This window comes from Scomber japonicus, chromosome 9 (assembly GCF_027409825.1).
Source record: "Scomber japonicus isolate fScoJap1 chromosome 9, fScoJap1.pri, whole genome shotgun sequence".
Classification (NCBI taxonomy): Eukaryota; Metazoa; Chordata; class Actinopteri; order Scombriformes; family Scombridae; genus Scomber; species Scomber japonicus.
The window spans coordinates 39555902-39576592 of NC_070586.1; the positions used below are offsets into that span (position 1 = coordinate 39555902).

The 20691-nt window shown below is 38.3% G+C and overlaps 1 protein-coding gene across 5 annotated transcripts in view; it reads left to right on the top strand.

Moving 5' to 3' along the window:
- Window positions 1-20691, top strand: part of abca2 (ATP-binding cassette, sub-family A (ABC1), member 2) — a 129933-nt gene that overhangs the window by 67122 nt on the left and 42120 nt on the right. For all 5 annotated transcript variants that reach the window (XM_053326127.1, XM_053326129.1, XM_053326128.1 and 2 more), the window contains 16 exons: window positions 1357-1470; window positions 2002-2178; window positions 3017-3238; window positions 4769-5148; window positions 6817-6976; window positions 9428-9556; window positions 9727-9894; window positions 11575-11671; window positions 13066-13239; window positions 16750-16852; window positions 17026-17140; window positions 18438-18628; window positions 18834-18984; window positions 19130-19334; window positions 19431-19595; window positions 19969-20149. In XM_053326127.1, coding sequence (XP_053182102.1) covers window positions 1357-1470; window positions 2002-2178; window positions 3017-3238; window positions 4769-5148; window positions 6817-6976; window positions 9428-9556; window positions 9727-9894; window positions 11575-11671; window positions 13066-13239; window positions 16750-16852; window positions 17026-17140; window positions 18438-18628; window positions 18834-18984; window positions 19130-19334; window positions 19431-19595; window positions 19969-20149 — 2732 coding nt within the window. The remainder of the gene's footprint in view (window positions 1-1356; window positions 1471-2001; window positions 2179-3016; window positions 3239-4768; window positions 5149-6816; window positions 6977-9427; window positions 9557-9726; window positions 9895-11574; window positions 11672-13065; window positions 13240-16749; window positions 16853-17025; window positions 17141-18437; window positions 18629-18833; window positions 18985-19129; window positions 19335-19430; window positions 19596-19968; window positions 20150-20691) is intronic.

A 20691-nucleotide genomic window follows, 5' to 3' on the forward strand; every position in this document is an offset into this window, starting at 1 on the left:
AAACAAAGTAGGATTATGTATGAAATAGAAATAGAGTAAAAGAAAAAAGAACGAAAAGAAAAAGGATGACAGAAAGGGAGAAAATAATATGATAATACATTTTATTAAAAAAGCTTTGAATAATTCAAGGTTGAGTTTATTATATCAGTTTATATGCAGGAAAGGGAACATTATAATAATTCTGAATAAAAAGAATAGCCATAATAGCTATATTATGAATTTCAATTCATGTCTTTATGATATTTTTATGCCTGCAGCAGTTTCTTGAAATGAAATATTATGGATATATGCATACATATATTTATAATGAAAAGATGATTTCGTTTTTAAATATTCACTTCCTGTTATCTGTCTGCCAGGCCTCACTATGTCATTTAACACACTGCACTGATTGGCTAATTTGAATCAACTAAGTCACTAGACCCTGATCAAACTTTTAAACATTTCCATTGGTTAAATGTCCATCTCTCTGATTAACAGCTGAGCCACAGCTGTGCTAAGTGAAATCATCAGTATTGTAAATGATCACATTGGAAACATGCACCAACACAGAATTGTGCAGCAGTGATTGTAATTGCAGCAGGTTGAGTGAAGGCCTCACACTTCCACTGCAGTAATTACAGGCTGGTGTCTTACAGTGACTCCTGCATACATCTGTCTCAGGAAGAGACAAACAGCTACATCCACTACTGACTCTAGAGTGAGTCTAATCACACAACATGTATCTGACAGCAGCCGGCCGTTTGACATGCTTAAAATGTTCTGTACTGATCTCTGTCAGCACTGAGTGATAAGACTATTCAATGGATTTACACATTCAGCTTTAATAACTCAATAAAAATGCAACATTAAGATGAAAGAAAATATACATGATGATTAATGATACAAGGATGTTTAGATTAATTGTAAAATAATACAATTGATGGATTAATTAATAGACTTTCTCTTCCTCTAATCCTTACAGTGCAAGTTAATGAGGAAATTAGACAAATATGTGCTTTTAAGAAGTCAGTGAAGTCTAAATAAATCTGCTTAAATGATCATATCTTTCATTTCCATTCTACTGTATTTATTTTAGAGTTGATTTTGAATGAAAGGCTCCAAATAATTGTTAATCCAAATAGTGAGGACATGTTCATTCTATTACAGCATTAAGGCTTGAAGTTCAACTGAAATCACATTTAATCATCACTGTCTGCAGTTAAATATAATGTTAATGCGTTTAATGAAAACATATTAATAGTTTTATATTGTTGCAAGATGTCATATTCAAATATATAATGAATCGTGTGTGTGTGTGTGTGTGTGTGTGTGTGTGTGTGTGTGTGTGTGTGTGTGTGTGTGTGTGTCCTATAGGTATACAGTCTTATCTTTGGCACATCTTCCAGAGAGGGAGGAGGGGCCCACAGTTGGATTCAAGGGGCAAGAGACACTGGACATAAACCTGGAGATAAAGTGCTTCATCTTGAGGTAAATTCATACACACACATACATATTTCACCACACACACACACACACACACACACACACACACACACACACACACACACACACACACACACACACACACACACACACACACACACACACACACACACACACACACACACACACACACACATATAGACATGTATGACATTTATGAATTAGGTGATAACACTGTTGACACACTGTAATCTGTTCTGTACATTTACCACCAGACTGACAACTTCCTGCTAACCTTTTCCTCTGCTCACATTTACTGTTCTGCTGCTAAAGGAGCTATGCTAACAAGAGTTTTAGAACATTGCTGCACAGAGGCTCTCAAAGGCGGTTGATTTTACAAATGAATGGATATTTGGTGTTATTTTTGGCATATTTTGGCGCCGTATCCTGTCAGGACTTTACAGTTATAGAGAGTAATAGAGGCCTGCAGCCATTATTATAATTAGTATTCTTTAGTATTGTATTTGGCTTTAGTGAACATGGAGCATATGCTTGTTTTTCTTCATTTCCCTTCAGGAGAAGCTGTTCGGAAGTGTCCACAGTTTGGATGGAGGTCTGATTCACAAGGCTTTACAGGACCCAACAAAAGCAGCTCACAGGCAGGCTCTGCTCAGACTGATGTCCCGAGTTTTAGGCCTGACTGAAGTCACTGGAAACCAGAAGAACGACCAGCAGGCCCTAAAGGAGGTGGAGGTATACCTGCTGATTTACATCACTTGCACTTGGTTGTGTTTATGTTTTAATGCCTGTAGAATGTTACTGTGACTAGTGCTGTGAAAGTTGATATAAATGAAAAAGGTAAAAGTATGCTCCTATTTACAGCTTCAATAAAAGATGTAGAACTCTTTGGTATTTGATGTTTTTGTTTAGTTGTTTAGTTGAAGTTGCAGATTTTTGTAGTTAGCAGTATGAAGAATTTTCCTCTTGAGTTACTCTTCTTGCTAAAAGAACATAATAATAATAATTAAAGCTGCAAGCAGCGGTGAACGGGCCCTCGCCCCCCCATGCATGTTGGTTTAGAGATACAATAGGGCTTTTCGCTGGTCAGAGCTCGGGCCCTAATAATAACAATAATAATAATAATAATGCTTTATTTTTGGATAGGGACAGTGCACATCAATAAACATCAATATTAAACATCTCTGTAAACCTGCCGGATTATAGCAAAGCCACTAATTTGCATCCGTAGTCCCTAATACATAACAATAATAATAATCTGAACATGAAGAAATGCTTTATGTGTTAGACAAAAAATCGGACATAAGTTAACCTTCTTAACCTCTGAGATTGAGCCTCATTGGGTAAAAAAGGCCCAGCTACAGCAGGCTAACACACTAAACCTGTCCTGTATGAAAGCAGGAAAGGTTTGAAATTACTGCAGGGTTGTTACACAAAATGATTGATCATCAAAACAAAAGGACGCAGATAGAATTCAGAAATGTGTCGGTTTCAGTAGAGATAGCAGTTCATGTTCATGTTCAGCTTACTGGTGCTTGCTTGGGACAAAACAGTGATTCAGTGTATTCCACAGGGAGTTCTTCTGACCGGTGCCATGCTGGAGGTCCTCACCTGCGGAGACAGCGGTTCCAGTGAGCTCAGTAAGATCCTGTTGGTGCCTGAGAAGCAGCTACTGTTGCTTCAGGCCTATCGCAGCGCAGTGTGCAGCGGAGGGGAGGGTCAAAGGTCAGAGCGCTTCAAGCAGATGAGCCAGGAGCTTCGAGAGCAGATCGACACGCAGAGTGTCACTGAGAAGGTACAGTAGAAACATTTCATGTAAAATGTAAATAAGTAGACTTGTCACGATAACTACTTTAGTTGGACGATATATTGTCTCAGAAATAATTGCGATAAACAATATTATTGTCATTTTAAAACAATTTTTTGCCACAATCGCAGTTAAATGGTAAATGGACTGTACTTATATAGCCCCTTTCTAGTCTTTACGACCACTCAAAGCACTTTACATCACATGTCATTCACCCATTCACACACATTCACTGATGGCAGGAGCTACCACGCAGGGTGCCAACCTGCTCATCAGGAGGAATTTAACCATTCATTCACATTCATCCACCGTTGGCACAGCAACGGGAGCAATTTGGGGTTAAGTGTCTTGCCCAAGGACACATGGACATGTGGACTGGAGGAGCCAGGCATCGAACCGCCAATCTTCCAATTGGAGGACGACCGCTCTACCTCCTGAGCCACAGCCGCCCGTGACATGATATGATTGGTTCAAATACCATATTTATTCAGGGAGAATTGTGTGTTGCCTCGAACCATTTTTATGTATTGGGGTGAGTGTGATGCTGATAAAAAAGAGGGTGTTTTATGAGTTAAGTAGGTCATGTACACATCAGTCAAATTCAGTTTGTCTTAAAAAAGAAAGAAAAATAAATGTATGTATGACAGCAGCAAAACTCAGCAGAGACTCAGCAGCCAGACATTTCTCCACTCAGTTTAGTAGCAGCTGAGATTGTTACTACAGTGAGAATAGATGGTCCACCTTAAAGGTTGGTCCACTTTAAGTGAGCCCAGCCAGGCTAATTTCAGGGCTGACCCCTTCACTTAGATCAGTAGGTAACAAGAAGTTGGCTTTTATTCACTAAATTGAACACAGATTTAACAGATTTAAAATTTCAAAAAAAGTAAATATAAGTATATAATATAAAAAACAACAACAACAAAATCAGTGTCTTCTATCATGTTTCAGATGTTGTTAAAAGATCCACCAAAAGGTTTCTTGTCATAGAACACTAACATGTGTTTTTTCACTCTAAAATGTCCCACTTCCCACATATCTGTCCATATTTTTTTAATAACCACATTTAAAGGACCCTCAACAAATAATATATTTAATAGTGTCAAAAAAAACAACAACAACAAAGAGACAATATACAATACATATAGTTTGGACACAGTTTCTTCTGACTGGTACTGTATTTTAAGTTTTTGTAATTCTTAAACAAACTACTTTTTGAGATAATATTTTAATACTTTAAGATTTAATACATAAACCTTAATTTCCATTTACAGTTTTTTTGATGTCATGATTTTACATCATTTCAATGTTAATTCTATGGACATTTCTTACAGTGTCTGATCATCTCATTCCCACAAGATAGCTGCTGCTCATTATGGATGTTAAAAAAGAAGCTCTGTCGTTTATATTATATAATAACTATTTAAATTTCTGACTTGCCTTGACATTTTAAATCCTGGACCAGTCCTAAACATCATGATATTACCAAACTAGCATTATCCTACATCCTCTTCCCACCAGCTTCACTTGGAGAGGTCCAGTTCCTTCGTTCCTCTAGCCCAGTCCCATCTGGGGGCCTTACTGAAGGACCTGGCTGATGTGGAGAGGCTTCTCAAGGATGTGGACCTGCTCTCAGGCCTGGCCCGACTGCTGCCCAAAGGCGCCTGTGCTGGTAGAACTCCCCCCTCACCCACAAACGCCACATGGTCCCTCAATGCCACCACGTGGGGCCCCAACACCACAGACATCCCTGGAGAGGAGGCTGAGGAGGGAGCAGAGGGAGTAGAGGGAGGAGGAGGAGGAGGGAAAGGGAAGGAGGAAGCTGAAAACCCACACTCTCAGTTCTCAGCATTTGTGCAGCTTTGGGCGGGGCTGCAGCCCATTCTGTGTGGGAACAACAGGTATGCTGATATTTATGTCTTTATGTGAAGAAGAGAAGCATGAGAGACTGAAAGAGTCTCTCACTTTACACATGCATGTGTAAAGTGAATTCAGACATTTTCTTCTAAACACATTAAATAGGTCATAAATGTATTTCTAAAAAAGGTGTAAAAAGCATTTCAACCATTTAGATTTGAATTGTGGAGCTAGGCTTCACAAACTGTGTTTCAACATTTCTGTGTTCAGGATTTAGTGGGTGGGTTTATGCCAATCATTGATTCCCTGCTGCTGTAGAGGTATAAATACATTCAGCACACACTACTACTACTACAGTCTACAGTTAGCCAGTTAGCTGAGTTAGCCGCCGAGCTAGCAGCAGTTTCTGGTAGAGGTGGTGACTTTGATTGACAGGTGACACTTGGTAGGGGGCGGGGTTTCAGTGTTTGGTAGCAGAGAAAGAGGCTGATTTTTACACAACTTTGAAGCCTAATTTCATATATTTAGCGATTTTTTTAATCATTCAAATTTGGCAACAACACACTTTTCTGTGGTATGTCAAACTCAGAAAACATATTTATTTTTACTTTACACAGACTTTAAAGGCTAATTTTCTGTTTACTACAATTTTGTTCATATGTTTGTAGTAACTGTTGTTATTCCTACACATATGAATAAAATAGTGTTTACCATGTAAACTGCTGAGATCTGCAGCATCACTAAAAAGAAGCTAAACGAAACACAAGATGATTCAGCATGCATCAATCATCTGTACTCTGTGCCTGGTTAGAGTTAACATTGATAGACACGGCTGAATTGTGTCAGTGGAACAGCTGGAGCTTCAAGTACGAGTTAGTGTTAATTAAAGCTAGAATTTTTCATGCAAGTGCAGCTTTCATTGGCTGAGTTGCAAGAGAAAAGTTAGACAAACTGTCTGTTGGAAACATCTAACAGCTTGTAGACTCACTTCCTGGTTCAGTTTACGTTATTTGTGAGCACACAGTTTTCCTGTGCAGGAAGGATTATGAGAGACTTTTCAGTTGTACTCACTTTTAGTTTGACCTCCAAATAAAGTGGTTTAGATAAGCTGTATACAGGGTTAGGAGGGTTACATTGGAAATATATTAGGTTACAGATTACTAATTACTCTATTTAAAATGTAATGTAAAAATAAATGCCACAATGGAATATAAAATAAAGATATTTGATGAATAAAGTGGGTTTTATTGGTACTGTGACTCCATTTAAGTCCATGTGTGCTCCAAATAATCCCACATCATGATTTATTTACTAAATATAACAAAATACTGATTTCAAAGAATTAAAAACAGCAATGTATATATTCAGTAACATGTTAAATATTAAAACATTTGAAAAAGGTGTGACTTCAGATTTAACCTCCTGTAAATAAAGCCAAAGTTGCAGTAAACAATAACTATGTTTAAAAAGACTGTAAAAAGACACACACAGTGAATGTTGGTGCTTCCCATTCAGAAACACTGCAGCGTCATTTCTTTGTGTGAGCTGTGTGATATGAGCACAGTGAGGTTGTGGCCTGATTTATGAGAGGGATACTATGTTTTGTTTAAGTTTGATTCATTTGAACAGCCTGTGGCAGATAACAAAGTGTAGAAGAACTATTACTGTGAGTAGCAGTAAAGTTAATGGCCTTTAACCTGTGGCTGTTGCAGGATCATTGAGCCGGAGGCCTTGAAGCAAGGTAATATGAGTTCTCTGGGCTTTACCAGCAAAGAACAGAGGAACCTGGGCTTACTGGTTCACCTGATGACTACAAATCCCAAGATCCTCTACTCGCCCATCGGCTCCCAGGTGGATAAAGTGATTCAGAAGGCAAGTAGAGAGTTCTCTCTTTGGTGTAGGTGTATAAGCAAAGTTTCTTTTATCACTTTAACTGACATACGGTACTTCTATCACAGAGCTCCACACCAAAGAATTGCAAAGCTGTAATAAAAGCTGCATCAAGCAGAACAAACCACAAACACAACATCTGACATATAGATGCAACTTTCTCTATGTTACAAGCAATAACTTTCTTGCATCATCAATCATGCAAATGCAATTACATGAACTAGTATCAGATCTCTGCAACCACGCAAACAACCTTTATCAAGCAGGACTCTTCACATCCCATTATCACTCACTCCAACTCCTCCCATCAGGTCACCATTATAAAACTCTAGCCAGTCAGGACAAATGGATTCAAAAATTGTTAATGCCAACTGTTATTAATGTGATAAACAAGCTATGAGGGAAGCAGTACTCTAACACCACAGTATGTGTAAATTTATATATGTACAGTAACTGAAAGACACACTTTTCTCATTCAAATGAATAGGAAGTTTTGACTGGTACTTTATATATCTATTTATTAATGTGTATATTTTTTTACGTGTTTATTTTCCAAGATACATTTCCAGAGTAAAAAAACAACAACAAAACAAAGTAATGTGGAGTTGCTGACAATTCTCTGCTCTCTATTAATTACAATGAGTGACTACTCTTACACTACACATAGTCATTTAATCCATTGTGAACATAACAACATGGTTTTGACAAATGAAAATAATCAAGATCCATTGTAAAAACACCATATACACATTTATATTAGCCAGACTTTTTATAATCGGACCCACATTATACAAAAATAGAAAAATTTGCTTTTTTTGCAGTCGATAAATACATTTATATACGCAAATGTACAAAATTAGTGTGTTTATTAAAAAAGACAACACTATTCAAACGTGTATTCTTCATATTCTATAAAATGTTCTCTTGGAACATAAAATAGTGATTGTGAATGTATTTTTTTTCTGTAAAATTAATTTGTAATTTTTGTTAAAAAAAAAATTTAAAACAGGGATATTGCACAATAAAACATTAACCCTGTATAAAACAAGGAGAGATGAATTGCTATTTTCCGCCTGTAGTCCCTGGGCAGGTAGATGGAACACTTCACAAAATGACAAATATACGCATTCCCACATCCTAACATCAAACATTTATTAATGACTGATGAGGAATTTATGAATGTGAATTGGTGTAGAGATTAATTATGAGTCAGAATATGGATGGTACGTAAGGGTTAATGTATCGTATTAACAAGTATTGTAGGTCTATCAAAGTCTGATCTATTCCTTTGTGTCATAGCTCCATGGTTGTCCAAAAACTATTGAAAACACATCAGTGAGTCAATCTGTAGCACTGGGTGACAAGTTCCTTCATCATCATGAACACGCACACTCTGGTTTATAGTAATATAATCACAACTACACCATTCTGCTGCCAGATCTATTGTGTAGGACTAGATGTTATTATCCTTTAGTTGCACACTTGAGACATGCTGCCAGGACTCTGTAGGATGGTCAAGTGAGTGATGGCATCCTCTGGGTTGCCAAGTCGGCGCCTTCCTTCCTCAGTGTTTCACTGATAAGCCCACAACACCTCTTAAGGGTTCAGCAGTGAAACCTGGCGTCCCAGGCTCACCCCCGGCCGCTTAGATGCTATCTACTCACTTGGGAGCTCAGAAATACTTTCTAGAACAAATGTGAATTCATCTGCTGCTTAAAATAGTCCTAAACAAATGTGCCTTTTCCACCTGGTTGAATAAAGTTTGCTAAAAACAAGGACCAGCTCTTTCAGCAAATGACAGGGTTTTTAATACATGAAAATACATATTTGTGAGCTGTTTTTAAAGATTGATGTCTTCAGTAGGAACCAATGGTATTGATTCTTCCTGCTGAGAACCACAGACAGGAAGGTCAGTCAGTACTGAGAGAGAGAGACGACCACACTGTTGGTTCTTGGTCTTTTAATGGGGTTTGTTGACAAGAAACATACATAATAAATCCAGCCTTATTACCTTATAGCCTTGTGATTAATTTTATACCCTGATATTAATATTTCACTCTTGACTAATACTACAACACTACAGAGCCAGAGACTCCCAACATGAATTATGTTAGACCATGTTAACAACAGAGGGAAAGGTTTCATTATTTGTATTCTTTACACAAGAATCCTGCACTGTTTGACATGCTGGGTTCACACCAACCTTCTTCCACCTATTGATTATCTGTTGATTGCACAGTCTGACTATTGGCAGCACCTGTATAGATCATTTATCTGAGCAAGTGGCTAAAGACATTGGAGTGTTCAAGGGTGAGCGATAAAGGGAAGATGCGTAGGAGGAAAGAACAGCCAAAGCAAACTTTAATGACAAGTGGCTGAATTTATTTAAAAAATTGCATTAAAAAAACAAAGCAACAATTTTTTCTCTCTTAGGCCAATGAGACATTTGCATTCGTTGGGAACGTGACACACTACACCAAAGTGTGGCTGAACATCTCCGCCCAGCTCAGGACTTTTCTTGAGGAGGGTCGGCTGCACAACCAGCTGGTGTGGTTACAGCAGGTACACTCACATGCAAGTCAACCTCTGAAAATCATTCATGATAACATCAGGAAGTGAAAATTATTCAGTGTTTATGTATTTCCCATGAAGTGCACTATGAATCATCTAAGAGTGAAAACGTAATGGGCACACATTAGGTTCCATTCATCCTCTTTCTCCTCTGCATCCAGCTGTCTTCAGAGCTTCAACAGCACCCTGAGCTGTTGAATGGTACGGACAGTGAGCTAATACAAGGCCTGATGGAGGCAAATTACAGTCTTCCTAACACCTCCACCCTGCTAGAACAGCTGGACACCATCGACAACGCTGCCTGTGGTTGGACGCGCTTCATGTCTAAGGTCTGTATAATGGGCAGCCATTCCTTACCAAGCCAGTTTGCTCTTCTTTTTGTTTTTATTTCTGTCTTTACTTCTCAAGAAAAATCAAACAAATGTACAATGAATATATCCACCCTCCCTAATCCCTGCACTCAAAAGTAAAAAGAAAAAAACAAAGAGAAAGAGAAATAATTAGCAGTACAAACACAAGTCATGTCAACAACAGTTAGAATAGAATAGTCTTTATTGTAGCAATCCTTTTGGTACCATAAGTAAAAAAGAAAGAAGATGCTTATAAAGAATGAAATAAATTAGTTATTAGTATTAAAAGTAACTAAAATACACAATACACATACACGAGACAGTCCACTCACCGCCAACAATATTGTACGATTCACCTTAATATCACACTCGGATTAAGAAAACTTAAATAAAGGAACGTTAAAAAAATAATATATATACTGTCTTGTCCTTGTATTGTTAAATGTTTCATGATATGGATATGCAGATGTGTCCAAAACTAAGTTTCTCTTTTTCTTCTTGACATTATTGTCTGGGACAGTAAATTCCTGGAGCCTCTGCTTGTAATTTGAGTTGGGTAGGTGGAGATATCTGGCAGCTTGTAGTTAGCAGAAGCTCTGGGCAGGGTGCGAACTATCCCATAGCTTTCAGGGGAGCTTTTTTTTTTAATCGGGGGGTGGTTATTGATACCCCCCCCCCCAAAATTTCACAAATTGTGTTTTCAGGAGAGCTCATGTGTTTTTTAAGAGGAGCCAAACTCCCTCCTGCTTCCCTGTAGTTCACAGCCTTGCTCTGGGCTAGCTAGTTAGCCTAGAGAGCCAACAGACAACTTCAGGGAGATTTCTACATGGCTACTTTATTCTATAGTACTTAACATTGACTAACAATACATAGCTAGCATAACTCTTTACTGAGTAACAAGTCAAAGAGAGTTCGCTGGAGTAGCATAGTAGCAGCTGCAGCTTTCCCATAAAACATAGAATTGTTGTTTTTACACTTACGTTTTTGTACAGATTTAACAAAAGAGATGTAAAGTTTAATATGTAAGCTTTAAAGGTGCTAGTTGGTAGATTTTGTGCTCTTTAGGCAGATCTAGGCTAGCTGTTTCCCTTTGCTAAAGCTAACCTTAATATTTACTGTACAGCCATTAGACTAGTATCATTCTTTTCAACTGACTCTTGGCAAAACAATTCAGTTTATTTCCCAAAATGTCAAACTATTTCTTTAAATCTGTTCATTTATTTTGTTGACCACTTGGAGGCAGTGCAACAAGATAAAAACACAACACTGATATTATTGTATTTCAGCAGAAATGGGTAGGCATACACCATTATGACAACAATACAAGATGAACCATGGAGGAGGGAAATACAAACTCACACACTTGATAATATATTGTGACAATTTAGTATGAAGAATATTGGTGTTTATTTTCAATCTGAAGTGACACATACCATAAAATGACACTGATTAAGGTCATTATATTAGTAATGACATGCACTGCTTGCAGACATAGAGTGGAAACAGGAAAAGGCAATGAAACGCTATCCTATTGATTCCAAGTGCAAACATGCAGACCTTGCAGTAATCTAGTACGGTGCTCAGCTCTCACAATAGTTTCTCTTCATGACTCCACTTCCTCTGTGAGAGATTATTTCTTTGTTTGTCCCGGGCTTCTAGGTCAGTGTGGATATCTTCAAGGGCTTTCCTGACGAGGACAGCATCGTCAACTACACCCTGAACCAGGCCTACCAGGACAATGTGTCTGTGTTTGCCAGTGAGTCATCACTATGTCCTTGGGAGGAATATGATAGCTCAACCAATAGAAAAACTAATGCTTGTAGAAAGTCCTGTTTAATGCTCAAATGAGTAGCAGTGGAGCTGCAACAGGTGGGCGACATAGTAGCATAGTGTCGCAGTTTGAATGGACTGACAAAAAATGTGCAATTTCATTTTATTAAATATCTTCTGAGCATCCAAATGGCCAGCCACATATGTAATTTAGAAACACCTCACAGTATAACAACACATTCAATACTACAGCATGAACAGCACTACAAATACATCTTGCTTGTAAAACCCCAAAAATGTCAGCAAAACAATATTGGAAACAATCTACCTGACATTTGGTACACGCACAAAACAGAGATGCTTGTAAAATTGAATAAAACAATACAAAACTTGGCGTCTGGAGAGCAGACTGTTTGAAGACACACTGGTCCTGTTTATACCTGGTATTAACACGCATCTCGGGTGATACGATCCGATATTGCTGTTTATACCTGTCTCTATTATGGGTCTCAAGCAGTCTTGAGCTGGCCACTTGTGTCCAGATTCTGTCCGTGGGGGTGAAACGGCCCTGCGTACAGTAATTACATCAGTCAAAAAAGGGCCAGATTTGTTTTTAGTGCGTGCTAAAGATCTAAGAGCGAATAAAAAATTTTCAAGAGCGAATATACATGTACTATTCCCACTGTTCAGATTACTCCAACCACGTACATATGCGCTCCTCTCCATTCTTTCAACCATCTACCAAAACAAGCTCCACATCCTGCATTGATGACATATTTTCCTGTAACATCCTTACTGAAAACTCACATTAGTGTTGGCACTACAAAACATATGTGGTCAAATGTGTCCCAGACAGTATTGGAGAGTAACTAGTTACATGTTATGGTGTTACATCATTTAATTACAAAATAAATGTAAGTGTAATCTGTTAGAGTTACTGATGAAAATCTCAGAGGTAGTTTGTAGTAGGTACATTTGTATTTATAGCTGTCAAGTTGTGATTGGATCACCTGAGACACATGTTAATACCAGGTGTAAACAGTACAAATGCTTCTCTACCTTTCAGTGGGCGACTGAACCACAACAGAAACGTGATACAGCTGTGGACCAACAGGAATGCATCACAGCTGCATCCAATGGACATCCAGAGTTAGACATGTACATCTAGTTTCTGGCTAAACAGGTGCATTAAGTAAAGATAATTCAGAGACTTAGGATGAAGTCAGGTATGCAAGGAGAGATTCCCACAGGACAGAGAAATGTGCATTAAAGGCAGAGGTTTGGTCCGAAATGGAATTAGAAGCTTCACTATGATGTTAGCAGGCTTCATGTTGACCACCAGGACGCTGCTGACCTAATACCTGCTCTTCTGCTTCATAGGTGTGATCTTCCAGACTAACAAAGATGGCTCCCTGCCACCTCACGTCCTGTACAAAATAAGACAAAACTCCAGCTTTACTGAAAAGACCAATGAAATCCGACGGGCCTACTGGCGTCCAGGACCAAACACTGGGGGGAAATTCTACTTCCTCTATGGTTTTGTTTGGATCCAAGGTATGTGACCAGAATGCGATGCTTCTTTAGTGCTGGAAATATATCCATGTTGCAGGTTTAAAGATGGATCTGATACATAATGTACATGGAAGCAGAAACCTTTTTTTTTTGTGGACTTTGTTTTAGAGCAATGTGCAAACGACAACATCCTCTGCTATAAATCAAGAGCCAGGAGGAGCCAGTATGTGGTGTCAAATGCATTGTTTAGTTTGTTTTAGTAAGAGAAACATTGATTCTGGTAAAGTGCTTACCGCTGTGAAGTGGGCACACCTGTGAAAATGCCAATGAAAGCTGCAGCTGAAGCACTTTCTCACTGCAAGTCATATTTTATTTAGAAAGCAGATAGCAGGGAGCTGCTTGTCTGATACAGACAGTTGATCCATAATGATGCATGTAAACTGACAGGAGACTGCCTGGAAACTGCCAAGGCAACTTGCAGTTTATTTTATCCATGAGAGAATGGAATTCCAAAAAACAATTATATAATTGTATTGTATAATTGTTAAAGGGGTCACAAAAGGGGGGAGTGGTGTCTGAAAAAAAATCTCAATGTATCTACCAATGTTTTAATGTGTGTTTTGATATTTAACCTGTGTACCTTAATACTTTTTAATGGCACATTTACCACTTTGGACAAAAGTGTCCAACGTGTTTGATGCCATAAAAAACATATATTTGAGAATTTTTTTTCAGTTCTTTTTGCATGCATCTTCTAATCCACTTCTCCTCTTTTGATTCATTAATTAGTTTCAGACTTTTAACCCCTTCGATGCCAGAAAATAGAGTCCCTGGTAAAAAGAATGGTGAAAAAAGCACATGAAAAGGTGGTTATTTCCAATATACTGAATGCAAATTGAGTTTGGTTTGGAGGAATTGTAACAGTCTTGGATATATATCATTGATGAGTAACAAGATTGATTTCCAGGGACTCTCAGAACCAAACTGGCACAAGTACCACATTGGACAAAAGAGAAATGTACAGTTCTGGAGCTGCCCACATGTATACCCTCTAATGGAAGTCTATGGGAGCCATTTCCTTAAATCTACAAAAAAACTAAAAACCCCTGGAAATCAATCTTGTTACTCATCAATGATATATATACAAGACTGTTATAATCCCTCCAAACCAAATTTAATTTGCATTCAGTATGTTGGAAATAACCACCTTTTCATGTGCTTTTTTCACCATTCTTTTTTACCAGGGACTCTATTTTCTGGCATTGAAGGGGTTAAAAGTCTGAAATTAATTAAATCAATGGTTTGGATCAATAGAGGAGAAGTGGATTAGAAGATGCATGCAAAAAAACTGAAAAAGAATCTCAAATATGCCTTTTTTTATGGCATCAAACACGTTAGACACTTTTGTCCAAAGTGGTAAATGTGCCGAATTCAAAAATATGTGAAAAATGATTAACCTTTACCAGTTTTCAAGGCTCTTGCTAAAACCACTATGAAATAGTCACAAAATGAAAATCGGAATTGGACAAAAGTGTCCATATCAGACACAAATGTTAACTGTGTACCTATTGGAACAGCTCTCTGCAGGAAATATCTCCAAAATACGTTTGTTATGTGACTCAGACATTATGTAATTGGTGTGATTATGACATACAGTCAGACTGTTGCACCATCTGATCTAAATCATCATTATTCTTTTTTGTTTTGAATCAGAGGTGAGGTCTATCAGAAGCCACACAGCTACTATAGCAACTCTTCATTCAAAATGAAAAAGAGTGGCAGTTTTTTCTCTTCGTTATCAAGTATGTGATTTTGTGGGGGGTAAGGGTTAAAAGGACTTTTTTAATCCTTACATACTGTTGATATTATGACTCATATTTCATAAATTCCCCATCAGTCATTAATACATGTTTGATTAATCCTACTGTTTGATTAAAAAGACATTCACAATCACTTTACAGAAAATGATAAATACAACATGTTTGAATGTTTATCTTGGATTTTTTTCATAAACACGGGTCAAACTTGTACATTTGCCTATAAAAAAATGCACAAAAATAAAACATTTTTTTCCCAGAAACTGGGAAACTACAGTGACCAGACGCAAGATGTATAAACAATTAGTACGCACAAAACTATGCATATGTCATATTCCACACGTTATATTATTTGGTATTTCTGACACCAGAATGTGTGATGAGAATATTCACACCTCACACATATTTCATTACCCCCCCCCCCCCCCAGAGTGAGCTACTGATAGGATACAGTGGAGATGGAAAAATTAGGCGAGAGACAGAATCTAAATATAAATATAAATAGCTGATGTAAACCAAGCAAATTCCTGTGAAGGATCAATAAAGTATCTATCTACATATCTACTTATCTATCTATCTGAACACTGCTACTAATCTGATTATATTTCTGATGTTTAAAATGATTGAGGTATCACTGCTGATGAATGTTTACAGGCCTATGTGATCAATTAATGATATGGACATTATAAAGAGCCACACAGCTGTGTGTAATGACAGTTACTGTTTAAGAACCTCACTGGTGCAGAACAGCATGCAGGAAGCTTATTGATGTGCAAAAATGGCTGGTTAAGGGCAGATCTTCCTCCATTTATTGTTAATTGCAGGAGTGGATATAAGGCTCCACTAGATAAGGCTCAGCAATGGCCGAGATTTATATAACAGATCCATGTGTGCGCACGACTTGACAAGTCTGATGAAGAGAATGTATCTGCATGTTTCTGTCTTTGAGTGCACACACAGTTTAAGTAGAGTTGTATGTACCTGACCCCAACTATGACTGAGTTACTGAGCCTTCTTTTTTTAACATGAAACCATATATTTGTGAGGTGTTAAAGGGGACACTACCCCTACCACTCATATGTCACATTTAAAAGTAATTAATTACATTAAAAATTACTCCAGCCAACACTACTCAGCATAGTATATAAAACAGTGTCAATCCATGTTACAGGGACTATTTCTCTGGCAGGAAGTTGTTCTAATAAAAATTCTTGGTTGTGTGTTTAGTTGGAACAGTTCTTTAAATGGCTTGTAGTTTAAGTGAATGAGTGTATCACTAGTCATTTGATATATTAAGTATTTAAAAAAAATATTGATGGGTACCTTTTAAAGGTTCATTTCATTTTCAAAAACATATTTTCAAGGAAGAGCAGCATTATAAGACATTTATAAGACATTATATATAACATTTATAACTTGAAAGTAATGGTAAAGAAAGCCAGGAGGAAATTTAGCTACAGTGCAGCAGGTACATCGCAATACTGGATAATATTCACACACAAAAAAAATCCAAAATCCAGGAACTAGGAACTAGGAAATAGGGTGATTACAAAAATCCCATAATTAAAAAATTGGATGAACACTGGGAAAAAGTTTATATCCAGACAGTTTCAGACAGTCTCACATTAGATAAGTTGTTTGTATTGTCCTCTCCACCTTCTTCTCACCTTTTTCTTCTTTTTTTCTATGCAAACTATAAAAAAAGTAATGAACTTGTGTCACTTTTCTCTCTCAGATATGATTGAGAGAGCCATCATTAACGCATTTGTGGGCCACGATGTGGTGGAGCCTGGTAACTACGTTCAGATGTTCCCCTACCCGTGTTATACCAGAGACGAGTAAGAAACATTAACATGAACATACTGTACCTGTCACGTTCTCTTTTCTGTGGCTTTGTTCATGCCATGATATTGAACATGGTAGAGATGGAAAAACAAATATATGCACAAATTGTATTTTAATTAAATAAACTGTGATCTTGATTTGATCTGTTATTTTCTTCTTCTGCCAGTTTCCTGTTTGTGATTGAGCACATGATGCCTCTGTGCATGGTGATCTCCTGGGTTTACTCAGTGGCCATGATGATTCAGCACATTGTGGCCGAGAAGGAGCACCGACTAAAAGAGGTAAGATTTTTGAAATTGATTGGTTAATATGTCAGGTAAGTGTTCGGCATGACCAGTAGTATGCTGGTTATTAGTTAAAGTACAGATCTGGTGATAATCTACATGTTTCTCATAGCTGACCTCATGTATCTTGTACCTCTGTACCATTTAGCTCCATGGTTGTCCAATAACTATTGAAAACACATCAGTGAGTCACATTGTCGCAGTGGGTGACATGTTCCTTCATCACCATTTTCACTTAATTTCACATGACATCCTGCTGCCAGAAATACTCACTAGAGAAACAAATGTGGATTCATCCGCTACTGAAAATAGTTCCCAACAAATGCTGTTTCTTCCTGTTGTTTTAGGAAATTACTGACATTTTTGAAGGAAAACCATAACTTAATTTGTGATTGGGCTGGGTATCAATGATGACACCAGTACCAATCTATTTACCCTTGAAGTGATACTGATACCATCTGAGTACTTAATTCGATACCCATTACACATTTAGTACTCTACTTTTATCCAGTGTAACAGGCGTGTAGTGTAGACACACTTTAGAGCGGGCAACATTTCCATACTACTTGGAATCGATTTATTTCGGTCCATACCTAAACGACTTTGAGTACCGATACCCAGTCCTATCTGTGAAGCATTTTTAAAGGTTTATGTCTTCAGTAGGAACAAGTGAGCCTGAAGTTGAGAGTATGAAAGTCAGAAAGTACTAAGACACGGACTGAGACATTTCTGTTCTTTCATAGAAATTGCTGAGGAACACATCTGTCCTTTACAACCTGTTAGCACAATCATCTCAGTCAGACACAGTTCAGATGTGTCAGTCAGAACACCTGTTTGCAGAAGCTTCTCTCAGACTTAAACCTACATCACCTCAGATCTCCCTGCAGTATCTAAATCAAAGCTGGAAAAGCAAAACATCCAGGGTTTTTTTAGATTTGGTGTTCACCATGTATGTATATAAGGGCGTGTACATGGAAAATTCATTTCCAGCATGATTTAACATGCATAGCTGCTATTTGATGTTTTACAGCTCAAGTTTTGTATTCAACAGCTACTCAACATGAGGAGTGCCTTTAACAGAAAGCCCATGGAACAAACTGGGGGCATATTATTTAGTAGGCATGAAAAGTATCTACTGCGTCTACTTGCGTCTTTCCATCTACTTGTCCTTGTCCTACCACTAAATAAAGCTAAACAAGCTGACAGCAGACCAATAGAGTCTTAATTGAGAATGTAATAGTTATCTACAATTATGTACAAATTCTGTCATCCAACCATCATGTTTCCTCCTCAGGTGATGAAGATGATGGGTCTGAACAACGCAGTTCACTGGGTGGCATGGTTCATCACTGGTTTCGTCCAGCTTTCCATCTCTGTCACTGCTCTGACCGCCATTTTGAAGTACGGCCGGGTGTTGCTCCACAGTGACCCCTTCATCATCTGGCTCTTCCTCACCATCTACGCTGTGGCTACCATCATGTTCTGGTTAGTGCCACCACAGTGCAGATGTAATCCCACCAAAATCACCATCCAATTAGATTAGACTAGCATTATTATGCACAAAGCACTTTCTATCATAGTATGTTAATGCTAGGTTACTATGCAGTAATTGTTTAAAAATACAAACCTACACACCATTGTCTCTTAAAGAATCTTCTATGTTTTTAATGAAAAGATGACTGTTTTCCAGTTTTCTGGTGTCAGTGATCTACTCCAAAGCCAAGCTGGCATCAGCCTGTGGAGGAATCATCTATTTCCTCAGCTATGTGCCCTACATGTATGTGGCCATCAGGGAGGAGGTGGCCCATGATAAGATCACTGCCTTTGAGAAGTGCATTGCTGTAAGGCCTTATTTTCTTTCCCCCTACCTTTCCAGTTAATCTGGCCACATATGAACTCAGTAAACATTGTTCCATGTGTTGTCACTGTGAAATATTACTTACTTATGACACATGAATAAAGTCTTCCTTCATCTGTCTCCTACAGTCCCTGATGTCCACCACAGCCTTTGGCCTGGGTTCAAAATATTTTGCCCTATATGAGGTTGCGGGTGTTGGCATCCAGTGGCGAACCATCAGCCAGTCACCAGTAGAGGGCGATGACTTTAACCTGGGTCTATCCATGATGATGCTCATCATCGATGCCGCTGTGTATGGTGTTCTTACCTGGTACATAGAGGCAGTGCATCCAGGTAGGAATCCTCATCTAAATCCCAATCATACTTTCCTCAATTTTTCAATCATTATTTTAAACAGACAATATTAAAAGTGTTCTTCCTTTCCTATAGGCATGTATGGGCTTCCCCGCCCCTGGTACTTCCCCCTGCAGAGGTCCTATTGGTCAGGCAGTGGGCGTGTTGAGACGTGGGATTGGTCGTGGTGTGGAGGCGGGTCTGCCAGGCTCAGCGTGATGGAGGAGGATCAGGCTTGTGCAATGGACCAGAGGAGATCTGGTAAGATCATTTGGAGTTGACAAGGACAGCTTGTTGACAAGAATCTCATGTTCTGTAGAACCACTTAATTACACTTTCACATATACACATATGCAGATGACATGGTAATTTTCATTTCCTAAAAACTGTGTTTGTTCTTCTAGTAATATTTTGTCATACCCTGTAGTGTTATTGGGAAATTATCTTATTCACTTTCTCTCTGTGAGTTTGATCAATACCACTCACCTATCTGTATGCTAAATATGAAGCTAAAGCTGGAATATTAAGCTCGTTGGAACATCCGATCATCACTCAATCCCTTGTTATATTTAAGTAATGTCTTGTATAGACCACCTGTTTCTCTGTTTCTCTGTTTTTCTCTCTGTTTCTCCAGAGGAGATGCGGGGCATTGAGGAGGAGCCAAGCCACCTGCCGTTGGTGGTGTGTATTGATAAACTGACCAAGGTGTACAAGACTGGCAGCAAACTGGCCCTGAACAAACTGAGCCTCAACCTGCATGAAAACCAGGTGGTCTCCTTTCTGGGACACAATGGCGCCGGCAAGACCACAACCATGTAAGAGAGATTAGTGTGTATTTGAGCATGTGAAGCAATAATGAAGTCAATGCTGAAGTTTGGTGTTCAACTGATAGTGTTTGCCATTGTAGAAAAGGTTGTTAGTGTCTTCCAACCCTGTGGCACTCTATAAGACATACCTTATAGTGCTTTAGCACACAGAGGTCTTGGTTATGAGTAGCGCTGGGTATCCTTTTTTAAATTACGATACCGGTAGCAATCCAAGTATCCTTAAAGTGATACTGATACCAACTGAGTACTTAATTACATACCCATCATGTGAATAGAAGGGTGAAATTGTCCAAAATGCCACCACTCCACCAATGCATTTTGACAGTCTCCAAATTATTAATATCTATTAATTGAAGAACGCTTGTGTTGATTGGCTGTGAGCAAGTCCATACAAAGAGTCATTTTTTCTAGCTGTGGGTGCAAAAAGGATCGATTATTTGATGGGAGACTTTTCCATACTACTTGGCATCAATTTATTTCAGTCAGTACTTAAAAGTATTGAGTACCAATACCCAGCCCCAGCACTGACT